General features: G+C 40.6%; 1 protein-coding gene and 1 pseudogene across 1 annotated transcript; one reads left to right on the top strand and one right to left on the bottom strand.

Annotated features, from left to right (window-relative positions):
- Positions 1–4,816: 4,816 nt before the first annotated feature.
- Positions 4,817–10,900, top strand: LOC131242465 (B3 domain-containing protein At5g42700-like; annotated as a pseudogene).
- A 755-nt stretch (positions 10,901–11,655) lies between these two features.
- On the bottom strand, positions 11,656–13,215 carry LOC131242464 (probable inactive patatin-like protein 9). Its single transcript, XM_058241112.1, has 2 exons — positions 12,270–13,215; positions 11,656–12,129 (listed from the first exon to the last, which is right to left on the bottom strand). Exons 1-2 carry the CDS (start codon positions 13,197–13,199, stop codon positions 11,911–11,913), a joined length of 1,149 nt encoding a protein of 382 aa, XP_058097095.1. The 5' UTR covers positions 13,200–13,215; the 3' UTR covers positions 11,656–11,910.

Consider the following 13,215-nt stretch of genomic DNA (forward strand, 5'->3'; position numbering starts at 1 on the left):
GAATCCAACTTTAAAATTTGTGATTAATTCAGCCTTAATTGGATCACCATCCATCATCATGTCTATGTTTCAAAAATAATCATAAATTACATTCTATACATACTCTATGCATAGAAAAATTTACCTATTTTTGCTGATGTTGATCTCCCAATGCAAGGAAAATCTTGCAATGATCTATCATGGATATACACCAGTAAAGAGATGCGTTAAGACCTCTAACAGAGGCCGAGGGCTAACCAAAATCGTCCAACGGTGAATCTTACGCCGGGGCATGCACATGGTATGTGAGGTGGGAACATTTCACATTTTCTCTCTCTCTATCTCAAGTTGGATGTCTAATGCTCTTCTCGTAGCACTTCTCTATCTCAAGTTAGATAAGATCTATATATAAAGGAGGGGGTTTAGATGTTAAGATGTTTTACCTTTCTAATCGAGCATTGCCTTCCAATTCACGCACCATAAATGTCCACTTCCTTCAACTATCGTAGTCATCATCTTCAGATAATCTCATGTCGCCCTAAAAAGTGGATTAACAAATCTTAACAATTCTGTCCGTTATGACTTAAATAAATTGATAATTAAAATTTAAAGTTAATTATTAAAAACTTACAATTAACCAATTAGAAACTATAAAAGTATTGGTCAGCCATTAAAACACTTGATAGACATCTAAACCATCAAATCAGCCCATATATATTGATATTCATGGCAAAGCAGAGAGATCCTTACGTTTAAATTGTGTGGATTTTAATGATCCTAATGAAACCACCCAAACATACCAATGTAGTAGCTTTGTAAATCGAGTCAAAGCAATATTAATTAAGGATATTCCCATCCATATATCATTAAGTCAAGGGACTTAATGAAACAAGTATATTCTAATTCAAGCATAATAGGTCTCCCAAACTAATTACTTGCAAGCGATCTGCCAATTTAAGAAATAAGATGCCTTTGTGTTCTAAGAACTACTCATGACACACTTCCAGGGGTGCACATAGGTTGTTTCGGTCCGATTCTGGGGTGAAATCAGAACTGAATCGTTCCTAACGGTTAAAGGATTTTTGAAACTGGAACCGGACCGTTAGCACCCTAGAATTGAACTGGAACTGGACCATGAAAACCGGTTCAGTTCTAGATCAATTTCACAGTTCTGGGCTTTTCTGGAAAACAGAGAGAGAGAGAGGGGGGGGGGGCAGCTGCAACATAGGAGGGTTAGGTTTGGTTAGGGACTTGGGGTTTATTTTATTATTTAAAAAAAAAAAGGTTCGGTTCTACATACCCCTAAATTGATAACCGAATCGAACTAAACGGTTCTTTGATTTCTGGAATCGGAACCGGTGCACTCTATAACTGGATTAAACCGGACTGTTTGGTCGGTTTCAGTCCAGTTCCACCCCTACACACTTCCACACTCATATAGGTGAGGTGAAGGTACATCGACAGTGGAGTTGGACCTAATGGTGGAGATTGTCTATTCTAGCACCAAGTCAGTCCTTATGTATAACATGACCAAATGAATAATATCCAAGTACGTGTATAATCATAGCCAAGGCACTAAGATTCATAAATCAAAAGTCTTCCTTCCGCATGACCCGTCATGTCTAATCTCAAGGTGCCTGATGACAAACCCATCAAAATAAACATGTTTCCATGTATAAGTTACTAGGTTAATAAATAAATGAGTACTTCCAATATAAAACTAAATCAATGAGCAACTAAATATTAGTTTTCCAAGGCAACGTTCTAATGATTGGAACAGCATGTTTTGGTACCATTACCAATGGCCTGAATTTGAGCCTATTGCTTGGGCTTAAGTCATTTTAGTATGGATCCTTACCCTTGGTCCGGTGGTGGACTCTCAGGAGTTTCAACACCTGGTCAAGGGTTTGAGTATCCATAGGTGGTGAAATCCCACTAAGGCATGAGTGTGTCGGGGAGTGTGTGTATAAAAAAATAAAAATAAAAAGAAAGAAAGAAAGAAGAAGTCATTTTAATCCAACCTAACTTCATAGTTTTCCTCAATTAAACAACTATGCAACTTGAATGTAGATCGTTGGCTTCATTCCTCGGAGTGTTTATTTCTTTGTGCATGTGCGGCCACTTGATCAACAGATAGATTAAGAGCATTCAACAATCATTTTGTTCATAGCTCTTTCCATTTCTTTTATTGGATCTTTTCCTCCCTCTATCATAATCTAGATGGATTGATTGGACGGTTCACGTGGCTCCATGCATCAAATCATTGTGCATAGCAATTATGGATATACCATATATCAACAAATAAATATATTTTGAATATAAAAATATTTTGAGGCCACAATGCTACCAAAAGGTTTAAAACATTGATAAACATCTCATTAAGATAAAAAGGTTGAAGCAGTTCCTTTTTTAAAAACATGGAAGGTGAGTAGCCCTGCCTTTATTTTAAGAAGGGGAGCTGTTTAATACCCGTGGTAGAGTGGGGCGTTGATGCGCAAGCACTTAAAAGTTATAAAGGTGACAGACATATGTTAACACACTAAGTCACAATTTCAAATTTAGATTGATCGAGGAAATTCAACCTTTGGTTCATGGACACTCAAATGTAGGGCTGTCAATGGGTTGGGTTGAAGCCCGGCCCGTCGGGCTTCAAGACCGAATAAGGAAATTTGACCTTTAATTTATGGACACTCGAATGTAGGGCTCTCAATGGGCCGGGTTGGTCCGTCGGGCTTCCGGGACTAGCCTGCCTCGGTCTAGATTTAGGATGGAGTATGAGGCCCGAGGGTCAGGCTGGGGCTTAAAATTTAAGCCCCTTTTTAAATCCCGAATAGATGTGCAAAAGCCCATTATAGGAATTTTGTAATGTATTTTATAACATAAAAAATATTATAATGCTTTACGCCCATTGTTTACAGAGGGAAGTTTTCCTATAATATCTTTTATAACATTTAAAAAAATGTTACAATGCCTTATCATGCCTCTCATCTCCATCTTAGTTTTGTGCTTAGTAGATGGGATTCAGTGAGGTCAGTGGGCCCACCTTGTTGCATGTGTTGTATATCTATGTTATCCATCATTTTGCAATTCATTTTAGGGCATGGCCCAAAAAATGAAGCATATCCAAATTTTAAGTGGACCACAATATAGGAAACAATGATCATTGAACGACTACCATAAAAACTCCCTAGGGTCGTCAGTCCTGTTTCTGTGGTGGGTCCACCTGAGATTTGGATCAACTTCATTTTTGAGCTCATGCCTCGGGATGATCCAGCAAAATGGATGGACGACATAGATGGATGGTCGGTATTTTATCTGATTGGTCGTTAGGGGTGCACACGGGTTGGTTCGATCCGGTTATGGGATGAAACCAGAAACAAACCATTATTAACGGTTCTAGAAAAATTGAAACAGGATAAGACCATTTGCACCTTAGAACTGAATCCTTCTATGGTTCTGGGCTTTTTATAATCAAGCCCAATTGCATGTTTTTTTATATTATAATCCAACTCATGTCTATTCGTGTTGTGCTCTATTTGATGAATGGTTTATGTATCGTCAAAGGTGTGCAAAAAGACATTTAAAGAAACAATCAAATGACGTATTGTAAATCATAAATCATGAGTTAAATAGACAACTAAAATAGATTGTAAACTAATAAGGTAAACAACTATAATATATTGTAAACCCGGTCTAGCTCTAGATTCGGCTCTGAGTTCGGTTCTATAGTCCGTTTCCAAGTTCTGTTCTACGGTTCGGTTTAATTCTACGCGACTCCAAACCAAGAACTGAACCGAACTAATTAATTCTTTGATTTTTGGAACCAGAATTAGTGTACTTCAAAACTGGCACTGCTGGTCGATTTACTGGTTCTACCGGTTTCATGTGCACCCCTATTGGTTGTCCAGTACATGGGAGATGGACTACGAGGTAAATATATGGCATATACGTTTATCTCTTAGTCATCCATTTTAGGTATTTTCAGATAAGACCTTTTGGTCACGGGCTCAGACCAGACGTCTTCAACCCATCATGCCCCGTTCTGGGCTTCTGCTAATCATGCTCTAGGCACGCGAGGTAGTACCCAATCCACCCTATACACGCCCGTTGAGACATGGCAACATATGGTACCATATGGCATGACTCGCCAAGCCGTGGGCCGCACCGTGATGTATCTGTTTCATCCACACCGTTCACCCATTTTGCTATCTCATTTCAACATACAAGCCGAAAACCGATGCAAATCCATAGCTCAAGGGTACCGCACCACAGAAAACAGTAGAGATTGAACCCCACTTATTAAAACTTCCAGGGATTTGGACGCGGATTGCGTCCTACCCCGCCCCTCTCTACCCACGAACGGACAGTTATGTCGTCGGGCCCACCGTGATGTATCTATTTATCTATGCTGTCCATCTCTTTTCTCAAATAATTTTAAAATATGAGCACAAAAATGAGTAAGTTCAAACGCTCAACTAGGCCACGCCACGAATAAATATTGCATTTAATGTTTTGTGCATTTAATGTAACTCAAGCTAACTATTTGGTGTGATCCACTTAAGCATTGGATATGTCCCATTTTGTACACCTATCTTAAAATGATCTAAGAGAAGGGATAGATGGCGTGGATAAACAGATACATCACGGTGGGCCCACCCACAGAACCGCCCGTTCGTGGTTAGAGGAGGGGTAGGACGCAATCCGCGCCCGTTTTATTAGCCATCCGACCTGCTTATAAGGTCCCACGGACCACAATTATAAGTTTGACCCAAAACTTACGTATCCCCAAGGAGTTTTCAACGGTGGACGTTCAATCCCCCCAAGGTCACACGGTCCACTTCAGCTTCGGATCTTCCATCCGGCAAAATGGATCGCTGTCCACCACAGCCACTTCACTTCCAATATTTTATAACAGAAGGCAAATGCAGTTTGAAACTCGTTTTGCCGCTCGCATTCCCGTACATCCAAAAAGGCTCCCACCCTTTTATTTTGAAAAAGAGAAGGGTTTGAACATCTCTCTCTCTCTCTCTCTCTCTCTCTCTCTCTCTCTCTCTCTCGATTTCTAGAAACGATATTTGCAGAAATCAAGGACTGGGTGTTTTTTTATTATTGAAGAAAATGGCAGTGGCTGCTGCTCAGGTAGATTACGAGGAATTGCGGCAGCAGAGAATGGAAGAGAACAAGAGGAGAATGGAAGATCTCAATCTTACTCAGCTCCTTTACACGCTCCAACACACCTCTCCCAAATTCTCCCCTGTTGGTGTCTTCCCCCTATCTACACCTATCTCCCTACTTATTGTTATTAGAAATTTTTACCGTTTGTGTTCTTCGTTCTCGCCTACTGTGAACTCATCTTGCAATTCTCATTTCTGCCTGCTCTGTGTTTGTGAAAAGGCTCAGAAGGAGAACCCATGTGTGGTTCGAAAAGAAGAGGATCTTGTCGAGGTTAGAAGGTCGACCCGTGTTGTGAAAAGGTCGCCTCCAGATTATAAGCATGTTAGTTCTCCTTCTTCTTCGTCTTCTTCTTCTTATTGTCTGTGAAACTCGTGTTACAGTGCTTGAATAAGCATTTGGGATTCGAAATAGTCGTATCTTTAAAACGTTGCTAGAAAGATGAAAAGGGCTGTAAAGTCTTTACAGCTTTTGCCCCACTTGTTTTTCCTGCAACAAAGGAGAGAATTCAGCTTATGGGTAAATAGCTTACATGCTTAGATGGATTGCAATGTTTGATACACACACGCCCTTGTGCATGGGGCCCACTATGATGGGTGTAGGATATCCAATCTGTCCTTCATGTGAGCCTTTTCTCCCAAAAATCATGCTGTTTTAAAAATCAGGTGGGCAACATTGTGTGGAACAGATTGGATTGGGACGTGCACCGTTAAAAATCTTCCAGATATTTTGTGGGGCCCACTGAGATGGTGCAAGACATCCAATCTGACCATTATTGGTGTAATTTTTTATTATAAACTCTGTTTTATATGAATAGCTGCATTTTAGTTGGTAAACACCTTATAAGTTAGCCAAATACAGAAAACTGTTTACCTGTAAACACTTGCTTTCAAAAGCCAAACATGACAGAAAGTAAATAGTTTACCTCTGAAACTCTCTACAGGTGTAAGGTGTTTACAATTTAAAGTTTTCTAAGCATCCACATGACCCCTAAAGTGTAAATGGTGAGGCTATTCATACTAGGAAAGATTGAGAAGGTGATTCTCAACGTATGTGTTTAATAGACAATTGTGAGGATCTGGATCACACATCAGGTGGGGCCCACTGAGGACATGCCCAGGCCCATATGTCAAGCAGGTTCCCTCATCAGTTGGGCCACAGTGACAGGTGTAAGTTGAATACAAGGCATTAGTCATCTTCTTTTATAGCTGTCCATCGTGTACATAGGATTGTTGCCCACCTGATGAGTGGACTAGCCTGTTGTTTGGGCTAGGGCATGTTTGCACTGGCCCACCTAGTGAATGGCATGGATCTTGCACACATGTGCCATGTTGGCAAACTTGCCAAGAACACATCTTTAATCTCTCCTATTTCCAGAAAGTAATTCTTTAGTTTCTCCATGCACTAATCTTCATAGTTGTTCACAAAAAGTAAAGACAGAAGTGGATAGAGTAGCATCAATAGGACCAGACATCTTGACGTGCCGAAGATCAATCATGTGCCTTTTGTCTTCACTTTGGATTTTACAAACTTTGTAAAACTTGTAATTCATTCATGAAAGGTCTTGGTTCATTGCCACTGACAACCACCTGTCTCATCAGAAAATCCAGGCCATCCATCTGGTGGTGCCTGCCGTGGACCATAGTGCAAAAGCCAAACCAATTTGGACATCCCGGCCTTTGAACTTGTGGCTTCTCTTTTACAATGGACTGTTGATGTTTTTATTTTCTTCATCTGTTTGAAGGCCACAAACATGACGGCTAGAATTGTTATGTATGCCTTCTTCTAGTGCAGGGCATCCGCGGTGGAGCCCACCAGATTGTTAATATGGATATCGCACCGTACAACCATGTGTATGGTAGAGTGGGGATGAACCAGAATTGGCCTTGATTCATATATGATTTGATGGTATTTTTTGGAGTAGCAATACTCTCTTGCTTATATTATATTAATATTAGTTTACCAACCTGTAAATCACATGCTATATGGTTAGGCAATTGCTGACTATGTGGAGAGGACTGTGAGGCCTAGAAGGTTAGTAGACTTATCTGGAGATGTGTGTATTTTCTACAACATTGCCTTTGTAGGCATATTGTACACTGTGTACTGTTATCTTCTAACTGTTCATTTCGGAATTTGCTGAAGCTACAAGCGGCGGAGATGTTAACTTGATCGAGTGTATGCTTCAGATGAAGCTAGGTTATATTCCATAGATAGAGCAAACGAAGTTCAATTGAATCTAGAGCCTGAGTTCCCTAGCTTCATAAAGCCGATGCTCCAATCACACGTTACTCGTGGATTTTGGCTGGTAAGAGAGATCATTCCTCAATTGCCTGAAAACTCTGTTGACCATTACACCATCTTCATATCATATGCCAAGAGAAATTGGAATGGGACTTGCATGAAGGGGATGTAATCCTCTTCTCTGCACAAGTATGAATGTGGCACATGTGTACAATCTGGACCTTTCATCAGGTAGGATCAATCATGAACATACCCAGGTCTGAATTTCCAGACAGTCCACTCACCAAGTGAGCCACATATATGTATGTTGAATGGTGATCGTTGGTCAATTTATTTCACCCATCTGTTTCAATCATACATGTGGTCTGCCTAATGAGCAAACAGGCCTGACTTTTTAGCCAAGGCACAAGAATGTAGCCCACTGATGGACGCCTTGCATCTCGCACACCACGTGTGATGAAAGAATCTCAATTGTCTTTGTCAGTCCCATTGGCAGGCTCCATATAACAAGGATGGGTCAGTAGGCAATGTGTTTGCATATATAGTATATGAATGGGCTTGTGATTGGATATCAAAGACACTTATTTGTCACAAGTGCTTTGTCAACAGGGCCTTCCTATTGAATTCTGCAAGGTATACCTACCCGGACATGATGCTACAGTTACTTTGATTGATGAAAATGGTGATGGATACCCAACAGCATTTCTTGCGCACAAGAAGGGATTAAGTGCTGGGTGGAGAGGTTTTTCTATTGCTCATGAATTGGTTGATGGGGATGCCTTGGTTTTCCAATTAGTTAAGCCTACAACATTCAAGGTGATGACTTGTCTCTTTGTAATATTCTTCTATTATCTTCCCCAAGTTCAAAACTATCTTTTTCGAAAAGATTGATCTGCATGAACAAACCAAAGAAAATGCTCAAAAGAGTAAAACCCCTCTTTTGCATCCCTTTTCCCACAGTTATTTACAATTTGTCAAGGAACACTTCTGGAATTATATTTCCACGAACTTGCGTATGTAGTGAAATGGATTTGTTCAATAATAAGACTTTAGAACCCTTTCATTGCAGAATTCACCAACACTCATAGATGAACTCATTCTAATGCTATTTCTTTTGCATACTTTAGATAGTGAATCTATGGTAACACCGTGATTATTTCTGTCATGCTTGGTCTTTCTTTTGTTTGTAGGATTCTTAATGCATGGGCATTTTCACACCGAGCTCGAGTGGGGTCACTTGTGGGATGTAGGGGCACACTCGGGGTGGGCAGGGCCCACGGGGGAGGTCTCGTGTTCGAGAATCCTCACCGGGGGTGATTAATGCACATTTCACACCAGGCTCGAGTGTGGTAGCCTGTGGGATGCGGGGACATACTTAGGGTGGGCGGCCTGTGTGAGGCGGTACCCATGTGATTTGGGACTCACAAGGGGGGTTTGATCGAGGTTCTAACCTATGAGATGTGGGAACTGGGGTATGAGATAAAGGGATTAATTTGCCATGCTCTAACAGTTCGAGCTTTTAGAGCAAGTGGTTAATTTGTCTTGCATCAATTCTGCAGGTTATTATGAAGTTTGAACTCCTGATTTCAACATGAAATTTGCTTTGAATAAGCTCCATGGTGAAACATAAGTTCATAATTTTATGCCTTTGGCACACTGCTTAGATATTTATCTGGGTTATTCGGGAGTTTTTTTTTTTTTGTTCTTCTTTTCCAAAAAAGTACGAACATACAAAATCTTTTCACTTAAAACTACCATATGAGGAATTATCAGGTTGTGGCCCTCATTTTGCAGTCTACACAGGTTTTCAATTCTTACAGATGGGGCCTGTGATTTGGTAATCCAGATGATTGGTCTGTTGCTTCCCACCTGGATAGAGAATGCCCCAAAATCTCCCAGATTGGAAGATACCAGTGACCAATATTATGACCCTTTTCAGCTGAATGTGGACTGCTGTTGTATTTCTTGTCTTAACTGTCTACCTGGAGGCCACAAATTGGAAGGTTAGAGGAGATTTTAGAGGCATAATCCATCCACGGTGGGCAACTAGATACCAATAGTCTGGATTATCAAAACATGGGCCCCACTTGTTAGAATTTGAAACCCGTGTATACTATGCTATGATGCAAGCTACCAATCATATATTCCCTCCTTTATATATTCCCATTCTTTCTAATATTGAAACTTGAAAAGTGAAGATATCCAATTATCACTCAAGGATTCCATTAAAAGGTGCATTTGGTCCTTTCATGTCTGCTACATACACGCCCGCAGTCCCACTATTCTCTTTTTAAAATATTGATCCCTTTTGTGTTTCTAGAAGTGCTTTTCTTCAAATGTCACAAAAAGGTTTGCTGCTAATATTGTTATGCATGCCCCTAGCATGACATTTTGGGATATTCTAACATAGAGACATTTGGACATATTATGTTGGCATTCTGCATTCATTTCAGGATGTACACTATCTTTTACCATTGTTATCAAGACTCCATTACATATAAGTATGATCGGTCTCTTCATTTTATTCATGATTGTCATCCGTTGCTAGTTATTCTAATGATCAGCGTTTTTCTCGTAGGTCTATATCATTAGGGCGAGTGGCTTGGCAGTAGTGGATGGGGCTCTAAATCTTCTAAATTTGGATGTTAGTTCCAAATGAATCAATACAGGTGCGACAATGAGTTCCTATAATTTATTCAATATGAATTTATATTATACAATTTTATAACATTATTCGCAGTTGAACCTTCTTGGGTGCTTGTCCTTTTCTTTGAGAACCTGCTTGCCCGTTCCCCCCCCCCCCCCCCCTCTCTCTCTCTCTCTCTCTTCCTGCAACTAAGCATTAGAAATGGGAACACGCAAGTGAGAAAAGCAAGTAGCTACGAAAAATGCTGTCTTGATATACAAGATCAGGCATTGTGCTAAGAAATTCAAGAGTATTATTCTCATACCATTTGAAGTGGGAACATGCATATACACATGCGCATGATTTCAAGATTGCTTCCATGCAACAAAACTTCTTTCTCCATGTCATTTAGTATAGTCGATTTTCTTTTTTTTCATAACATCTCCACCTCTGCACTCGTTTTGCTGTAATCATGATCATTCTCTTTATATTTTTGTTATTCATTAAAAAGAAGATAGCTCACTAGTTTTGTTTGCTTGCAGATAAAAGGTAGCGAGAAATGGTATGCATCTGCAAATTTCGTACATGTTTTTGCAAGCAGCATAGGATGGGCATGGTGGACACTTGGTTTTGTTGGTTACTGTTGTTGTTCCTGAGTTTCAGAAAGTCCAACATTATCTATACTGTACATAATTCTGTAAATGCACATCATATGATATAATCTCATTAAGACAATCTCAATTCTCATGTTACAACAACACCCAGTTTTGTTCAGTGCATCCACGTGTCGCTTTAATCTCATTATGATGTAATATCTAAAGACAATGTAATTGTTTGATGAATGGAATCTCAAGTATATGTGTGTGTATTCCTTTTTTATATTGGAAATGGAAGTGATCCCTGAATTGATCAGATAGAGGTGATATAGAATTTAGTGGTTTCCTACTGATTTTCATGACATATCCTCTTTGTTATTGTTGTTATTATTATTATTTTTTAATTTTTCGCTTGTCATGCATGTCACTTTGACACTTCAAGTCGAATAGGTGTGTGGTACTTGCATTCAAAATGGTAGCTTTCTTGGTAATTGCCATCATGAAGTGTGAAGAAATTGATTCTACCAGTGGGGGTTTTGCGCATCATTGTGAGTCCCAAGCCTGTATAGTGTTGCGTTAGGTTGGCGGATGGCATCAAACTTCGGCCACATCATTTTCTCAGGAATCCTGACAATATGACATTTCAATCAAGCTGAACATGATTTGTGTAGCTGACCCAATTAGTTGGAATAAGGCTTAAATCATGATGATGATGAATTGTGAAGAAATTGCAGCTATTTTCGGTTAATATCACAGTTTTTAAAGTCATTCACAGCTACGCTTTACAGGGCTAGACTGCTATGCATTCCCAAGTAGAGGTGACATCCACCATACATGTGGCACACATGGGCATCATTCTAGATAGACCAATAGATTATTTAGGATTGTCTGATCAGTGTGATTCTTGAGATGTACTCTGCTCAATGTGGCCCATCATGTGGACGGTCCTACATCGCATTCATTTAAGCCATAGTCAAGAGGTTACTGTTCATCCAGTTAATAGTTCTCCGAATGAATCAAAGTTCAGTGGGCCATGAGAAGCTCAAGAGCTTGAATTTCATTACTTATTTGCTGTTGAAAGTGTAAATCATACAACTTGTAATTGGCACAACAGCCCATCTTGACACTGGTAAAACGACCACATTCTAGATCAGGTGAAATTCTCCGAATGCCTAATGCTATCTTAGAGCTATTAGCGCAACTAGATGAGGGTAATGAACTACATTAGCAGTGAAAAATACAACTTTAAACATCTTGCTAGTCACTGTCAGATCCTGCAAAATGGCTGGTGAGCTATGTGAGCTGTTTTCCAGTGTCGATAATCTTGTTGATGAAGGTATCCAAACGCAGCAAATTAGTCTGAGGTGCTAGCTTCTTTCCTCCAAATGGGAATGGCTCTATTTCCATGCATTTTTCTTTCAACATCTGCTCACCTGCTTGTATCATTACCTTCACATTGTCAGTCATGGATCTGTTGATCTTGGGTTCCAGATCCGATGGCAATGCAGTTGCCTGCAATGAAGAAAAGATCAACAATGGAGGTTGACCCAGAAGGTAAAATGGTTGAAAAATTAGTAGACCCAATTTTCAAAAATTACTTAAAACACACTTTGATGTGATAAAGAACCACCAATGCTAGAAAAAGAGGTTACCTGAATCCTAACATAATTCTGGCGAGCACCGCAGAAGGCGTTGTTCAGCATCTGATCGACGGTATCGGAGATGCCATCAATGGCCACTTGCACAGCATCTGTGGAACAATCCCTGCCTGACCACTGCTGCATTTCTCCATAGCTGCATTGCCCACGAAATGTAGCATTCCCCAGCGACAGCACAAGCAAGTCCTCGACCCTGCGCACCATCGGAAACTCACGTCTATTGTTCATTACATGTGTCACTGCTGCCGCCGTTGGATTATTCATAACCAACCCTCCATCGACCGCAGTGCACAATGTCTTCCCATCGAAGGACGACAGTGACACGGGCTTAAACAGGCCCGGCGTTGCAGTTGTAGCCCGACACACACTCCACAGCTGGAAGTCGAAGCTATCAGATTCAACTGCATCTGCCCGCGAGAACAAGAATGGCGCGCCACTTTCAAGATCATAGCATGGGATGAGCAATGGCTTCAGCATGTCTTTCAACGTCAATGCTCTCCCGTCTCTCGATAGGATTTCTCTTAATGCCTCATCAAAGCTCTTGCCTGAGAAACGTCGTCTGAAGATCTTCTTCTTGAACATTCTGTGGCTGTTTTGGATCATAAGCTCCACTGCTTCCTTGGCAGTGTAAAGAGGACGGCCACGGCCGTCGTCAGCAAGGAGCATTGAAGCAAAGATGCCGCCCATGCCTGTTCCGGCAATGACGTCAAAGAAATCGGCAATTCGGGCTTTTGGGTCAGAAGTTTTAGTTTGGATTGCTTGTTCTAGATAGACCAGAGCTTGGCCTGAAATGAGAGCTTTCAATCCTCCTCCATCGATGCTGAGAACTCGAGTTCTTCCTCTTGAAGAAGAGTCCTCAAACCACTCCTTCTCCAGCTCGGAGAAGATCTTGTATGTGAGCCTGTTCCATTCCTCTCTTTCCATCTCTCTCTCTCTCTCT

This window comes from Magnolia sinica, chromosome 4 (genome assembly GCF_029962835.1).
Source record: "Magnolia sinica isolate HGM2019 chromosome 4, MsV1, whole genome shotgun sequence".
NCBI classification, from domain to species: Eukaryota; Viridiplantae; Streptophyta; class Magnoliopsida; order Magnoliales; family Magnoliaceae; genus Magnolia; species Magnolia sinica.